At 44.3% G+C, this 16,785-nt stretch overlaps 1 protein-coding gene across 2 annotated transcripts in view; it reads left to right on the plus strand.

Annotated features, from left to right (window-relative positions):
• MCF2 (MCF.2 cell line derived transforming sequence) overlaps positions 1 to 16,785 on the plus strand; it is a 47,506-nt gene that overhangs the window by 11,090 nt on the left and 19,631 nt on the right. For both annotated transcript variants that reach the window (XM_009282131.1, XM_009282130.2), the window contains exons 4-14: positions 2,011 to 2,130; positions 3,219 to 3,335; positions 5,314 to 5,463; positions 8,297 to 8,421; positions 8,897 to 9,011; positions 9,382 to 9,501; positions 10,683 to 10,874; positions 12,327 to 12,518; positions 12,669 to 12,840; positions 15,950 to 16,038; positions 16,600 to 16,688. In XM_009282131.1, the coding sequence (XP_009280406.1) occupies positions 2,011 to 2,130; positions 3,219 to 3,335; positions 5,314 to 5,463; positions 8,297 to 8,421; positions 8,897 to 9,011; positions 9,382 to 9,501; positions 10,683 to 10,874; positions 12,327 to 12,518; positions 12,669 to 12,840; positions 15,950 to 16,038; positions 16,600 to 16,688 (1,481 nt within the window). The remainder of the gene's footprint in view (positions 1 to 2,010; positions 2,131 to 3,218; positions 3,336 to 5,313; positions 5,464 to 8,296; positions 8,422 to 8,896; positions 9,012 to 9,381; positions 9,502 to 10,682; positions 10,875 to 12,326; positions 12,519 to 12,668; positions 12,841 to 15,949; positions 16,039 to 16,599; positions 16,689 to 16,785) is intronic.

Below are 16,785 nucleotides of genomic sequence, written 5' to 3' on the forward strand. Positions count from 1 at the left end.
GGCGGTGAGGGGAGGGTGAGCGAGCGGCTGTGTGGTGCTTAGTTGCTGACTGGGGTTAAAACATGACACCTGGAAAGAGCAATAGCAGCGTTTACTGGGTCCAACGGAGAGCCAAGTGTGGTGAGGTGGGAGAGGCAGCCAGCTTCTCTGGGAAACGCTGGAGGATGAGTGTTGGGCTTGCCAGAGACTTTCCAGTGAAATATTAATGCTGTAAGTTTTCAGTTCATTCAAAATGTCTACAAGACTGTGCCAGTTCTGGTGGTGCTTTCCTCAGTGAAGGTTTTCTGCATCCCAGGCAGAGATTCTTCTCAATCTCAAAGTGAGGAATCACTCCAACTCCTTGGAGATATCCAGTAGCCTGTGGATGATTTTCGTTCTAGTAATATGGGAAGCTCAAGGTAAAAATCCTGAGCTGAGCAGGGTCTCCGAGATGGGCTTCTCTCCAGAGCTGCATCTAGTAGCTGGGCTGTTGGAGGGCCTGCCTGTGGTTGTCTTGCAGGAGAGCTGATCTTCCTTATAGAGACAATTAAACAGGCATTGAAGCAGGGAGCTGAACCTGGATCTCCTGTAGCCTCTCACCTGCACTTTCTTGGGCAAGACCTGTCTCAGCCGTGAAGGTCTGGTGACTCCATGGACAGGTTTAGACCTTTGGCCCGTCTGCAGGTTTGATGGGGTTGGAAGTTGGCTCCTTGGGTCTCCCGCGGCTGTAGCCATCACTGCGTGCCTGGGGCTGGCAGCCATTTCAGAGGCGTTGTGTGCTAACCAGGTGCTGTGTAACAGAGGTACAGCGCCCAGGGCCTGGAGCCAGCAGGAACTTCTTCATTATTTAATGGTTTGCTCTTGTTTCTAACGCCAAATCTTTGTCCCTGTCACCATTCTTGTTGACTTCCAAAGGGTATGAATTTGGCACTTCATTCACGTCAATTTCTTTATTTTTTCCTGCTCCTACTTAAAATAGCAGCAGATCAATATATTGAATTTATGTGGCTTATTTGATCCTAAAAGGCACTGTCCATTTCTAAGCGGAGTTGTGGGCACTGGAAGCCACAGCCTGACCTTTCCTACAAAAGAAAACATAGCAAATGAGTTACAGTGCAGTTCATGGATGTCAGATCTCAACTGTAAATCATGGCTTTTTTGAACAACACTAATGCATATTTATGGGAGCGATCTTTGTTTTGAAGGCATAGATTAAGTGCCCTGCAGTGCAAAATACCTAAACACGTTCATTACTCTCACCCTTGGTATAGATACTACTGTCATCTTCCTTGGAGGATAATGGAGGAGAACAATATGAGGAGGAATATATGGAAAAATGTAAACTGGCCTGGCAGGATCTCAGAGAAGATCATATGTCTTAATTAACTCAATTTTTTTCATCATGCACTTATCCATAATTTAATGATATGACTCCTACTTTCTTAAAAATTCTTTTTCTTCTCAAGCACCCTTTTCACAGATCTATTTAAAAGCGCACCTGCCAACCATATGCTTGAAAAAAGGCTCCAGCAGCGTAGACAGGAAATTCCAAATTCTTACCACAAATTAAATGTTGCCTGGTAATTACCAGGGACAAGAAGAGTATGCTTGATGCAGTTAGAGGATGATTAGTGAGTTTGGCAATAAATTTTGCTTCGCCAGTCTGTCTGTCATTCCCCTCGATGTTCTAGCCCTCTGTTCCCGGCTAAGTCGTAATTTCACTCTCTAGGTTATAATGCTGAACACAATATATAGCATTGAAGTTTATAATAAGTGGCCCTCCAGGGTGCATGGCTGAATTCCTGCCTGCTCCAAGGGGCAGTGGGGCTGGACAATCCTCCCGCAGTTACATCCCCTATCTCTAAACCGCTTACAGTGTCTCCCTCCTGTTTTGAAAATAAGAAAAGGCTATCAGGGCAATCCGAAAAAAATACTAAGATCTGAATGATTTCCCCTCTTTCCAAGGCATTTGAAAGCCATTGTTGGACCTGCCACGTCACCAGGTTGAATGTCGTCTCTGTTTCCTTGCAGGCGTCTTTCCCAGGGAACCTGCACTTAGTGATGGTTCTTCGTCCCACGGGGTTTTTCCAGCGCACCTTCACTGACATTGGATTTCGGTTCAGTCAGGAGGATTTTCTACTCAAGTTACCGGTACGAGCGTGCAGAGGTGTTGTGCCTGTGCATGATCGGAGGCTGCCCACGCACCTCGGGCTGGGAGGGTGACATTGTCGCACCCTGCAGGCACCTACCTGAAGAGTAACTGGAGTGTCTCTGCCAGTAATGCCCTATTTCCACCAAATTTCTCTCCACCAAATCTCTCCTGTAGCATTTTTCATCTCCCTTGTGCACAGTTTGCTCCCCACAGAGCATGTCCATGGTAGTGGCTGGTGGGCTTCTCAGCCTGTCCTCATCCCCCATGTAGGCTGCATGCCTCTGCGGAGGATAAAACCATGCTCAGGAATTTGTTTGTCTGAAAAGTCAAAAGACATGTCTAGTGAAGCTTTTCCTATGAATTCCACCCATAATCACCATTTTCATCTCAGTGTGAACTCCATACTAACATCATGTTGGTATTTGTTTCTATAATAGCAACCGAAATGGTTTTATATTCTCAAGTAAAACTTCTAAAGCCACCTTGATTATTGGACATAATGAGAATAATTAAGAGAAGAAAAGTACATTTATGGAATCTGAGGTTGACGCAATTACAAACCCACAAAACAAACCAATGTTTTCCTTTAGGAAATAATATGATTTTCATGAACTTTACAGTTCTCACTCTAAAATGATTGTCATTTGCAGAGTTTTGAAAATTCATGACTTATCCCAGGGCAGATCAAGACACACAAAAACTCATGAGTATATATTTGTGTGAAATTGGCCAATGCTTCATAACTTATTAAAATGTATGTATTTTTTCCAGATTACTGGTCATCCCTTGCAAAAACCTGCATTACTTTTGCTTTCAGCTCTGTTCTGCAGTCAGATGCTGCAGCATCTCCCTGTGCTTTGCATTTGGGGAAGCAAGCACCTGGGAGATCAGGGCTGGCTTACAAAAATGGTCAAATACATCAAATAAAAGCCATGTTAAGCCATAAGCGTAAGAAGAAAGCCATGCTGTAGAACAATATTTAGAGCAAACCCAATTTTTAGACACATAAAAGATTTGCAGGCTTGATCTGTGTATGACTTGGGTAGAAGTGATGATCAACCAACTAACGGTGTTGCCTTGTTCGTAGGTTGTTATGCTGAGCTCAGTTAGTGACCTGCTGACATACATTGATGAGCAGCAATTAACCCCGGAGTTCGGAGGCACCCTGGAGTACTGCCACAGCGAGTGGGTCGTCTTCCGGACTGTACGTACCGGGGCTGAGCACTGGACTCTTGGGTGTTTGGGATCAATTGAGGAAGGTTTTCTGTAAGGCAATGAGCAATGGGTAGCTGAAAGTAACCCCTGAGGCCAACTACATTTCCTTGATCAGATTTGTAAAGGAGTCAAGTGGCGTTAGGCACTTGATGGGTTTATAAAGGAATTGGATGATTAACACCCTCAGGCTCCTTTTGAAACTGCTCCCGAAAGATCTGTCTTCTTAAGTCTTTATTAAAATTCCCTTAATAGTAGGTACAAAATAGGCTTTTTTTTAATAATGGTTGCTTCATGTGACTAATATCACAAATGTGTTTGGGAACCGGGGCAATGAGGCTGCTCTCTGCATACTGACTGAATGCAGAGAATTCAGAAAACTTCCTATTCTTTTTTTTTCTTTGCAAGAATTTTCCTTTAATATTGCCAGGAATCAGGCATTTAATTCCCTGAGCTGTGCCTTGCCGTGTGTTTCTATGCTTCCTCTACGCTCTTAGTTTTCACTGGGGCTTTGTCTCCCAGATTAATGGCAGGTTGGATTGCCAGTTACCTTCCCAACAAATCAAAGCACTAATGAAAAATGTACCAGACATCCTAGTGCCCCTTGTCCTGCAACATCATCCACACCAGCAGATGTGGAGCTCAGTATAAAGACAAAAACACAAGACATTGTAGCTGGCATAACTCAAGCTATTGTTTGTGCCATTAACTTTGTGCCAGTTTACACTGATGCGCTGCCAAATTAATGAATTTAAAAAATTTTTAGCTCTTAGTTTTGTTCTTTTGCATGATGTGTTAAAGCGATAATGGCATAGCTCTCACACTTGGAGGCAAAAATGACAAAATGAATGACAAAAAATGTTAGGGTTAATCTAAGAAAAGGATGAGTTTCTAGACCATAGCTGCATATGGTAGACACGTGTCCATATGAAAAACCTCTCTCAAAATGCCCTTGTAGTGTGCTCATAAAACATTTCCTGAAATTTCCATGGAAAATACGTGCTGGTTAAAGAAAATATAAACGTGATCTGTTACATTTGAGTTTATTACCCGTTCCCAAGAGCAGAGCTGGAGCTCTTCATGTGTTCTCCAGGGGACAAGGTTTCAAGCCTCAGCAAGGCTGTGTCCTCTGCTTTTGCGGTGATTCGCTGCCAGCTGAGCAGGAGACCAGCAGCTCCTTGCTGATCCAATCACCCGGTCGCAGTCCAAGCTGTGAGCGGCTTCACGTTCTTCCCCTCCTGCAACCAGTGGGAAGATCAGAGCAAAGAGCAGGGCCGAGAGAGCTCCACCTCACCCCGTGGTGTGGGAGCCGTCTGGCGTCCAGAGCTCCCAGTGGCTGCCTGGGATGTGCTGGGGAGGTACCAGCAGCACTCACTTCTATCCCACTGTCTCCAGTTTGTCTCCCTGCTTAGCTTCCTCCTTTGTCCTCTTGGTGAAGCTGTGGATGAGGTGGCCGTGGTGCCAGACTGCCTTGTAACCCGCCATTTGGGCTTGCAAAGCTGAAAACATCCATCACCAAGAAGCCAAACACATCTCCAAAGCCTTACTGCCTGGAGGTAGTTCGCGGTGTGGGTTAACCAGAGGAGAAGGAAGATAGAAGAGGAATTACAGGAATATGTGAGAGGGATCCTATGGTGGCTTCTGCTATAGACCTCCAATATGTGCTAGGAAAAATCTTGGAGTGCACAAGAACAGGCAGCAGAAAAGAAAGCATGAGGTATCTCTGCCCAATACTATCCTTATTTAAGTCCCTGTTGTCGATTCAAACTGCACTAAAAGCCAACAGGTGGCCACTAGCTAATGCGCCACAGCACACATCAGCTCCGTCGGCAGTGGACGTCCCACCCACCTCTCTCAGAGCAAGCTGTTGGGCTCCCCTGCAGATCTCAGCCTTGGCTCTTCATGCACTCTTAATGAGCTGTAAGAATATCCTGAATCCCAAGCTGATTGCAATTATCGTCTCCCACCAGGCAATAGAGAGTTTTGCACTAACCGTGAAGGAAATTGCACAGATGTTACAATCCTTTGGCACGGAGCTGGCAGAGACGGAGCTACCGGACGACATGTATTCAATCGAGCGCATCCTGGCCCTGCGCACGGAAAAGTACTACCAGCTCAAGGTATGTCTCATCAGGAGCTCCGCCGTGTGTTTCCAGCCCTTGTTTACACAGCAAGATGGGATTTCTGGGGTTTGACTGCCTGTTTGTTTGGTGCCCACTCCTTCTTCCCTCCCATGCATGTGTACGTGTTGACAGACAAAATAAAACACAGCATGACTATTTCTGTATGTTACCCTTACATTTGCCATCCACTCAAGCAAATTACCCTGCCAGCATCCAGCAAACTCTCTCAGCTGCCGCCTCCTTACTGGCTGCAGAAGTTGGTGTCTATAGTGTGCTCCTCCCGTGGGCTTGGCACGTCTCGCTGGCAGGAGGGTGGGTGGGAGGCTTCATCACCTGTGGGTTCGTGCCCCCGGTGGGGTTCCCTCTGCTTCACCCCTATGGCTGGAGGAAGCTGCACGCAAAGATCATCAGTGGGTCTGGAGGGATGGTTTGTCCCCAGGTCCCTCCGCCTGATGGGGCTTCCCCGGGGGGACTTGGGGAACTGTGCTGGAGAGCACCCAAGGTGAAGATTTCTTGTGAGCGTGTGGTACAGAGCATTCATGATGTGATCCCTGTCTTCACGTGGGCCTTCATGCTTCATCTTAAACAACATTTATGTCTTCAATATTTTAAGATTTTTTTCCAACTATTTGTGATTACAATTATTTTAGGAGTTAGCGGAAGCTTTAGTGCAGCCAGCTGCTGCTATATCAAGCTGTTGTCTTTGCTGCTGCTGCATCTTTCTGGGGACAGCACAGGCCTGTCCCCAAACCCTCACTTCAGAAACGGTTCCCGTGTTAACAGCCGTGCTGTGCGGCTGAAGAATGAGCTCCTTTGCTTTATGACAGGATTCTTTTACGTAGGTCCAAGAAGTGTATCTATTTTCATTTATGATCATCTGTCATTCACGTGACAGTGAGTTCGCAGAAGGCTGCCTGTACGAAATAGGCAAAATGACATCCAAAGTGTGCTGTGTGTAGGCATAGACGTATGTGCGTATGTATAGAAAGTTTCATTATAGATACTGCCAATAGTCCTTGTTCTTTGAAAACGAAGAGAGCTGTAGTACAAAACAGCAGCTACAGATATTGCAGTATGACTTACTGACTTAAACTTCATGCTTAGGACTATAGCCAAAGTGGGGGGGGCAAATATGGGCTACACAATGTAGTCCTGCCTATAAACGAGTCAGTAATACACACTTTGTGGAGAAATAAAACACATCACGTGTTTTCATTTGCATATAAAGCACAGCAGCACTCAGTACAAAGCATCTGTTGCTTTTAATGCCTCGTCTATTAATTTCAAATATCAAAACCACTCGTTGGCTTTTGACTGAAATGAAGTCCGTTGGCTTTTTTCTTTTGTTCCTTCTAAGACTATGAGAGATGAAAGCAGATGAGAAACTGTGCACAGATTGTGGTGACAGCAAGACATGGGATCCTCATCTCTCTCATGACAACCCCAAGATTGGTACAGCTGATTCCCGAATTCAGATAATGAGTCGATCAGAATAATTTATGTAGCTGTGATACTGAACAGAAGCTGGTTACAAACACAATGAAAAAATGACAAAAATTAATTAAACAGAGTAACTAAGAAATTAACCTCTTTGATATACCGAATGGGAAAAAATCAAAGTTAACACCTGTTTGACAGTCGGGCTACTTTGTTGTACGTATAATGAAAGGCTTTGAATCAAAGGGGAATGCAGGGCTCTGGAGAGTGAGATGTGAGAGGATGAACGAACAGCCACCTGCGGTCTAAAGCATGCTGCATAATTCCTCTTCCCTTTTGAGCCTCCTGGATGTGGCAGTATCAAAAGGAGATGGGTTTTTTGCCTTGCGGTCATCTTCCGTGATGCTTTAGTGATAGGGATGCAAACTGGCAGCAGACACTTTGTGTGTGGGAGAGGAGAAGCTCCTGTGGCCATGTCCTTCCGCTCCTGGGCTGCTGCCCTGAAGATGCTGTTATGTTTAGGTTGCTGTGAGCTATCTGGGGCAGGCAGACATTTAAGCAAGTCTGTACCTTCTGAATCCTCTCCCTAAAGTGGTTTTGCCATTGTTTCTCTTGCAATAGAAATCTGGCCGTCTCCTAGGACGGGCTTTTATTCCTCCAGGAGTTGGCTCTCCAGTGAAGCCGTGCACAGGTCTCTCCTTCACGGCTTCTTCCAACTCAGTTCATTAGCCACACCAGGTCTTTCTCACCTTTGTGTTTGGTCTCTTTTTTCTGAAAATCATTGACTAAATGCACCTGTTTGCTTTGGGGCTGAGCCCAACACAGCACAAAGCACCTCAGCTGATGTTAATGAACACACCAAGTGTTTAAATTTTCCTTAAGTGGAGGTTACATTGAAAGTGCTGACTTGCCTCTATACGTAAAGGCTCTAGTAAGTGGTGCCACGTGGTCTCAGTCCCAGCTTTGTCCCACTATGGGATGCTCTTCCTACAGCCTCCTGTGATGACCTTGATGGAGAAGCACAGCCTCCAAGCTGCAGAAATACTTGCTTGAATACATGAACTTGTAGAAAGATATCTAATACAAACCCACCTGCTCACCAGGGGAGAGCTGTGGTAGTGCTGTCTTCTTGCCTCTTGAATCATTGTGTGGCCTGATGTTTTCACACGTGCCAGTTCCCACCCAGCCTGGCGACCAGTCCATGGTTCAGCCTCCTCCAGCTCCAGGGGCTAACCCCACGTTAAGGGGGCTAAAACATCTGCTGGGAATCCTTTGGTCTGATGGATACCGGTGCGTCATTTCATACAGGGAAACTAAGGCAGGAGAAACACAAAATGACTTATCCTTACCTCACAAAAAGTAGCCTGAATCAGAAATGTTTTGCATTATACAGGAAGATATTACAGCAGTCACAAAAGAGGGAAACTTGCTTTTGAGCAGTTTTGAAGAGCCTGACTCCAGGGAATGCAGTCAGGACCAACACAGCGAGAGGCCAGGGGACTGGGAGACTGTGAATCGGTGAGTGCACTATGTTCCTAATTTGCCTGATTTTTTGAGTGGAAACACTCAAGCGTAGATGTGTTGTTTAGGTCACCTATCAAACAAGTAAAGACAAAGATACCAGCGTTTTGCTCCAGACCCATCAAGTTGCTGGGTGAGTTCTGCCAAACAACTTTGACCTGCTCTGATATTTTTCCCCCACTGATACGATGAGGCTGTGGAGCAGATGCAGGGTTCTCCCATGCCAGGCTCACAGGTAATATTCAGATAAATGGAGATAGCAACAACTGCTTCACACAGGTGCTGTCATCTGCAGTGGTGATTTCATTAAATTTCTCTCTGAGATCTTCGCAAGTCATATATACACATCTGTTGACTTCTTCTGAGAGCTTGGGTCCAGAAGACCTGAATAGGTGATCTCTAAGGGCTTGTCCATCTCTGCTTGTCCTCTATTTGCAAATTGTTCCAATCCTGCCCTTTTTCTGTGCTCCAGGTTACTTGGTCAGCTGCATGAGATGGAGACTGCTTTTGATGGCTTCTGGGAAAAACATCAGTTAAAAATGGAGCAATATTTACAACTGTGGAAGTTCGAGCAAAGTTTTCAAGAGGTATGACCAGATGCACTTCTGTTGGCAGAAGGAAGAGTTGGAGACAAAAAGGAGGGGAGACGAGAGAAGATTTTGTGCTTTTTATTTTGAGAGTGTTTAATTTATGCTGCTGTTCCTTGACTCTGGCTGGTCTAGCTAGCTGGGGGAGACCACTGTGCTTCCTCATTCAGAGCTAATTTAGGTATTACTGCCCTGCAGTCGCATAGATTTTGCTGACAGAAGCATCTTTGAATTTAGAAATCAGTTCCTGGACACTGGTTTTATTATTGGATTTAGCACTCTTAGCTAAAGTGTGATTAATTTTGTTCTGAGAATGATTTTCCGCCTGTGCTTTGTATCCTTTTGCAGCAGTCTTCTTCTTTGTGTCTAGGTCAAGAATGCCATTGAATTTTTAATGGGTCAGCAAGTGGAGCTGCCTGACACTGGCGACAGTGTCCCCCAAGTAAAACAGAGGCTCAAGGACTTGGGTCATTTCGATGGTATGGCTCAGGTGAGATAATCTTTCACAGAAAGAGGCACTAATGAAACACAAGAGGCACATTCTGTATTTGTGGTAGGAGGTGTTTTCTGAAATTACCTGGTTCTGGTGTAATTCATTGGAAAGTGGCTGCACAAAAGGATTGATTTCACGTCTTTGCTCTGCGCAGCAATGCTGTGATCACTCTGAAAGCCAGGAACAGGGTATTTAATTATCATAGTTAAAATAAATTGCTGAGCCACCATGAAAATCCAGAACAGATAAATGTCTGAACATAGGGGAGGCGTGGGAGTTAATGAGCTGGAAGAAGAATTATTTATACGTTAAGTGCTTTAGCAGTGCTAATAGGCAGAGACTTGTTACCAGGCACATGGAGAGGCAAAAAAGTTGCTATCTTGACGTGTCTGTGATTTGAACGTAACATATGGATGAAGACTAAGAGATGTAGGGGAAAGAAGAGTGAAGAGAGATGATTCACAGGAGCCCAACTGAGGATGTGACTTCTGTAAAGGGATGTGCTTGGCAAGTGGGCCAGGGTCAGTGGAGAAATCCTGAGGGATCTGGACACAACCCCCAGAGGCTTCTTTGAAAAAGAGTCCTAGGGGAAAGGTATAAGGCTTTTTGGCCATGTGGAAGAATGTTTGTGGAGAGAGGGAGGAGGAACAAAAGGCCATGCAGACAGGATGCAACAGGGAAGCGGTCCCAGCAGAAAGCCAACCCTGGAGAAGACGTAACCATTACGCTGACCAAGATGTGCAGACAAGATAGCATGTTCTTTGCATCAAGCTTTGCTGCAAAGAGCCTGGTTTATTTTCACCATAAGCCTTAACTACTCGAATTCTCTTTCATGCTTATGAGCATAGTGTGCCTAAACTGGACATCAGCTGTGGTTTTTTTAGAGTGCAGTTCCTGGAGACGGCAGCAATACGTTGCCAGCAGCCATTCACAGCGTTGCTAGTTTGGTGAAATACTGTTTTCTTCTTCATCCTCCTTTTGGATAGCAAAAGGTTTTTTTTCCCCGATGATGGGTGCCATTTTATCCTGCGTAAGCCACCCATTCTGGCTACTCGTAATGGCAATCATCTCCATGTGTACCTGAAATCTGGTAAGACGAGAAAGTGCATGCTGTTACGTGTAGATATTTTGGCATTATTTCAGTAAGCGTGCAATCCATTCTCTTCCTTTCACTGAAGGATCTGATAGGGAAGGCTCAGGTGGTGATACTACACGGACACCAGCTAGCAGCAAATCATCACTACGCACTCAACTTAATTTGCCAGCAATGCAACGAGCTGCGGCACCATTCTGATGTCTTGTCTGACGAGATCAAAAGGAAGCAGATGCGGCTGCAGAAGACCTTGGATCTTCATACGCGCCTTCAGCAGGTAGAGTTCAGAGACACAGTGCCCTGAGAAGTAGGTAGTTAGCTTCTCCGTGGGGTTAGCTTCTCCACTTGTTAGCTGGAAGCATCTGGAATTTGCAGCTTTGCTTCAACAGTTCATGGTGGGAAAGTGTTCCCCAGAGGCTGGAGGAGTGCTTCTGCCCTCACTTAGCTGGTTAAGTTAGCAAACAGGTATCTGCTGATGCTGTGAATTGTCAGCAGAAAGAGGTGGGCATCTCCAGGGGACAATTCAGAACACCAAAGTTCAACTGCTGCTGTTGCTCATCCTTTCATGGTGCATCCATGTATTAATTGACTTTTGAGGTTTTCATACCCAGTGCAGTAGAGGTAATGCTTTCAGATAAACTCCAGCCTTTTTTTATTAGTGATTTATTAAAAATGAACATAGCTGACTATAAAATAAGGTGACAGATTGGTAGATAGGCACAGCTGCTGTGTGCTAGCATGGAAGTGGAGTCATGTGGCTCCAACGCTCTTTGATATCTTAATCAGCATCAAAAATTCATTTAGGGAAGTTCATGCTAATTAGCCCAGAAGGCACACGACTGTAATATGCTTGAGGCCATTAAGAGAAGCAGCGAAGTTTGACCCTGTTCCATTTCACTGTTTCAGTGGACTAGGGAACTTGGGGGTTTTTTCTCTGTATGCTCCACTTCAATATTGCATTAATCTGTGGGGACGGACGATTCCTCAGCAGCCTCTCAGCTTCAGTGCAGTGTCCTCTCCTGGGCTCCTTGCAGTCCTGGTTGGTGCTGGTGCTGTAGCCCACAGGCTCTGCTGGAGCACACCATGGTCCTGCTCTCCACGGCTTTCCTTCCCATTCACAGCACTGGAGGTCCTCTGTCGTTCTTGGCTGCAGCATCTTCTCACGCCTGTGCGCACCACAGTGTGTGAGTGCCAACTGAACCGCAGCTTGGCGTTCAGCTATTACCTGTGCATGTTAAATGTACAACTTTAAACTGCAATTTAAAATCCTTTTTTTTTTTTAAAACATAAATGCAATTACTTTGATCATTTCTTGCAGTCCAGGTTTGCACTGGGCCAGGCATTTATCTCAAGAAACCCGCCTGTCTCGTTGTAAACTCTGTAGTGCCCCCTTCAGCTTTCTGAGTTGGAGACATAGAGGTCTGCTTATCATTTGGTTCAGCTATGCACTAAATAATGCTTTTGTGTCAGTTATACCACTGGTTTTATCTAGGTACAAGTGGGAGCACATCTTGGCTGGGTATGTTGAGGACTGCAGTCACCCTCCAGAAAAAATGTGGCCTTTCTACTTTCTAATCAAAATGCAATAGCTGCCGAGCTCTTCAGGACTACTAATTATCTCCATGTTGAAAATACAGATCTGGTAAATGATATTCCTCATGGGAACCTTGATTTAGTAGGGGTGCCGCTGATGGTCTCGCTCCCTGTGTTTGCCCCGTGCTGTTACCAGGCTCTGCAGTGCTGTGATGAAGGTGCCTACCTGCTCGCCAACCAGCAGATGGATAAGTGCCAGTCTAAAGAAGGCGCTCAGAAAGCTCTCCAGGACATAGAAAGATTTCTCGAAAGCTCTTCAGCCTACTTAAACTATGATCCCCAAGCCCTACACTACGATTTTGAGTCAGTCTTAACATCTGAATTGAAGGTAAGCAACCCCTCCAGTTCCTTGTTACACGAGTAAAAAGCAAGATCGGACTGTGTTGCAGTGTTGTCAGCTTTATAGTCCTCTGTTTTGGGTCAAAGTGCAAAATAATGGTAGTTATTTGATCATGGAAGCCTTTTTCACTCTCTACAGTGCCAGATACAGTCAGTGCAGGTCAAGCTTGAAAACGTTCGAAGCATGTTTGAGAATCGGCAGTCTTGCTTCAAGAAGCTGTTGGATAAACACGTGCGGCCCGTCCAATTAGTAGCCCCTCGGCCAGAAAATCCACCAAGATCAAAATCACCATTATTCTCTCCTAAACACGGTAAAATATTTTAAGTTTATGGTATTTTCAGCTGATAATGTTGCTTTGAGGCAGGAAGAGTAAGGCTAAGGACGGTTTTGAGAAACCAATTAGGCCTTGCTGGCTGATACAGGGTTGTTGTATAATGCTAAATGTATATGAGATGATTTATTATCTTTCCAATTTTTGTGTCTAGATTCCCATACCTGTGTAAAGAGTAGGGCTCGTTGCTTGGTATTTATTTTCACTTCCTACTCAGTGAAAAAAGAGAGCTGTAAACAGCACATACTTCCAGTTCTGCTTTACTGGCATCCTACTGGGCTGAAAAATGGTGTGTTAGTACTACAGGGAAAAAGGGCAAGGTTTATAAATTTATTAGCATACCTATTCTCTGTGGCAGTCTCCATAACTGTCTCGAGCTGGAACTGACATAAAGTTAGACTGATGGTTGCAAAGGAGCTTGGAGAAACGAGGAGCTCAAATCTCATGAACAGAAATGAGCTGGATGCTTAACTCCCTTTGATTCCTTGAGAATGTCTTCCTTAAATTCCAATTGTGGAATAATTAATGTCCATAAAGGTACAAATTCTGGTTGAACTGAGGTCACTGAATGTTTTGCCTTGATTGTGGTAATGGGATGTGGCACAATGTTAGCTTTAAATGATAACATTAAAACTTTCATCCTTGGCAGCCCGATATGTATCAGAATTAAAAAGTATTCCAAAGTAACGTCATGTATTTTAAACCAGGGACATGCTAAGTTATGTGGGAATATTAAATTCAGTGATCTGACTGTATAAAGCAATTAAACATTTGTGCGTTAACACAAAATTTTTATGATGAATTAATGAATATTGGTTTTGGTGAATTGTAGCAGGTGTCATGCAAACAGCACAAGTGGCTCCAGTTCAGGGAGTGACTAATGTAAAAAACCAAGCTACTGGAGGGATGGGAATGGAGCTAGATGCAGTGAGGGGAACTAAACTGTTCAAGATGCAGGCCAGTGAAGCAAATAACCCCCAAATTTCCTTTTCCCCAGGCTGATGCCACCTTCACTAGATCACACTGCCCTCTGAACCCCTTTCCTCAATCAGGAAAAAAGTTCCAAGTCTTTAAACTAGAGTATTGCCCATTTTACCTAGTGTAACTTTTCGAGCTTTCTAGAAACAGAAAAGTGTTCAGGAGGAATTATTGACTTGAAGAATAGGGGTAAATGGGTGGCCACCTCCGTGGGACATTGTGAGACCATCATCAATCAGCTGGACTTATTTCATGTCTTTATGGGATGCACGTTTTTCTAGCAAAGGCCCTCAGTCGCCTGCAAAGCACAGGTATCCTCCATTTATCCTCTTCCTGAAAGAGATGATCAAGTGTGTTGAAATGAGCATAGCCAGCAAGCGGGGAAAGACAAAAGGCTCCTCTTTGGATAGATCATGCCAAGAGGGCTTTTTAATAAGGCCTCTGTCTGACACAAAACATCAAAATGCTGCAGGCCTGCTGGCGTGATGTGCAGTGTCAAAGACGCATGCTGGGCTCTGCTGGGAGTGCTTTGAGATGGATGGGTTTTACGGCGTGGATTGAAACCAAACCACCTCTGAGCACATTACTTTTGTCCTCTTTTTCTTTCTTTCTTTTGTTTCCCCTCCCTTCTTTTTCTGTCTGAGGACAGATGCTTCCTCTTTCATCTTTGCCCTGGATTTGAAGCCTGTCTGATAAATGTGGTTCTAATTTTGAAACCACTTTTTTTGGGGAAAAAAGAGTAAACCTATCCTGTCCTGAGCCGTGAAGCGTAGTGAGATGTGCAGAAGCAGTATGGCAGGCTGCGGCGGAGCCCGAGTGCTGGAGTAAAGTCACTCTTGCAACAAAACACCGAGCTGCAGCTGGTGACCATCTCCCCTCGAACTTCCCATCCGTGTTCCCTTCCTCCCAGTAGGACCACTAGCAAGTCCTCGCTTCTTTTGGGTCTTCCTGTCCGTGATGGGTCACACCCCACGCACGCCTCTGGTCTGCTCTCCAGCATCCCGATCACTCTCCTTCCTCATTCGGTGTGTTCACACGCGGAGGTCTGAGGCCTCGTTGGTGTGATAATACGTAATAGCTTTATCTTACAGCAACCCCATCTGAAGATGGGGCGCCTGCTCTTCACGCGGGTTTGAGTTCCTCTGCATCCATTTTTCTCCCTGCATCTGCTTCACAAAAGGTGGCTCTTTCGGTGTCAGGACTGTTCAAACCTTCGATCTAGACACAGCTGCTGCTGCATTCATATGCGCTGTGATACCTTTTTTCACCCTAATGGAAAGATAGTTCATTAGTCCATTTTGTTGTCGGTGGTGGTTTTTTTTACTTTGCTGGCCTCTTTTTTTCTGTTTGTAAATAAGGTGAATATTGCACAGCAGAATGTGTTTATTTTTGGTCCATCTCAGAATTTGGTGCAGCCGCTGGGGCTGCAGCCTGGCATGTGGAGCTGTCGCTGAGGCTGGCGCCGGTGCAATGCTGAAGAAATTAATTATATTCATGTTGGGGGAAAAGACCCTTTTGGTGAAGAATTGCCGTATTGACTATTCAGGAGTAAGAAGTATTTGAAAGATGCCATATAACTCGTTGCGGAGATTGATGTTTTATTTTTAAGCTTCCAATTTTCCTCTGTAACCCAAAGTATTACAACTTGTAATTATTTACTGACAATATCAATAAATTCTTCCAAGGTGGAGAAACAGTTTATACCAGCTGAGCATCTTGCCCTACGTTCATAAAAGGACTTTAAAACAGTATCCCAGTAGGTGATGTTCCTTTTGGTAGTTTATTTGATTTTCTTGTTTTCTATCATTTGCACAGGCTTCACAGACTTTGTTAGGTTTTGATTACAGTATTCACTTAATGGACATTTTGTTTTTTCTGATTACTTTTTACTTTATGGCCTTTATGACCATCTGTGTGACTTGTGTTATTTGGTATTAGTATTGTTGCTTGAAATATCCTTTATTTTGTCAGTTTGCTTGTAGTATTAGCTAACTAATTATTCATTCTTAAAATGTATCCCATTTTTCTTTGTGACTTATTAGTTTCTGTCTGAACCATCTCCTTCACTATAGATGTACATTACGTAATTATGTTTTTTTTTCTACCCAAGGTGTGGATTTTAATTCCAGTTTGAAATTTTCATTTGATCTCTCTCTCCCTGGGAAGAAAACATCAAGAAAAACTCCAAGTTCTCGCAAGGTAAAAATTATTCATGAAATCTGAATGACTTTTATACACTGAAAAACTGAAAACCTTCTAAAAATCGATTGGACTTAGACTTTGGATTTGAAGATGCTCTTTTTTTTTTTTTCCCCCTTTAAAAAAAACCAAACCCTTTCATATCCGTATGGTTTAGTTGGATTGGTCCAGCACCTGAGATGTCTCTTGGATTGTTTTTCCAAGTCTCAGATATTGATTTCCTGTGTGTTATTCCCTAAACTTGTTCTTTGCATAACAGTGATGTCTATTAGGAAAACTCCACATCCACAGATATTTCCCTTGTGGAAACTGTTCTCTGATCTCTGCACTAATGAATTATGTTACCAGTATTTTCGGATTTTATGTAGCAGAGTAATTTCTGGGAATGTTTGGCTATGTGCTATGCCCTTTTAAAGTTTTGTGTCACAAAGGATTTCTTAGAAGGAAGCGTATTTCATCCTTCCCCAAAGAGTTCCCATGCCGACATCAGGGAGTGGGCTCGTCCTGCCTCTGTAGTGAACCCCCTGCGGCTCTTCCCAGTGCATCCCATTTCTCTTCCAGATTGAAGTAATGCACGACTATCAGGAAAAACGGAATTCCTTGCAGTCTTTTATTTCGGACAGTGACGACAACTTAGATATACTAAAAGGGTAAGCTTTCACCCTGTTTACATCACTCAAAATGATCATAGAATCATAGAATCATTAAGGTTGGAAAAGACCTCTAAGATCATCGAGTCCAACCATC

Source organism: Aptenodytes forsteri, unplaced genomic scaffold (genome assembly GCF_000699145.1).
Source record: "Aptenodytes forsteri isolate BGI_AS27 unplaced genomic scaffold, ASM69914v1 Scaffold117, whole genome shotgun sequence".
Lineage (NCBI taxonomy): Eukaryota > Metazoa > Chordata > Aves > Sphenisciformes > Spheniscidae > Aptenodytes > Aptenodytes forsteri.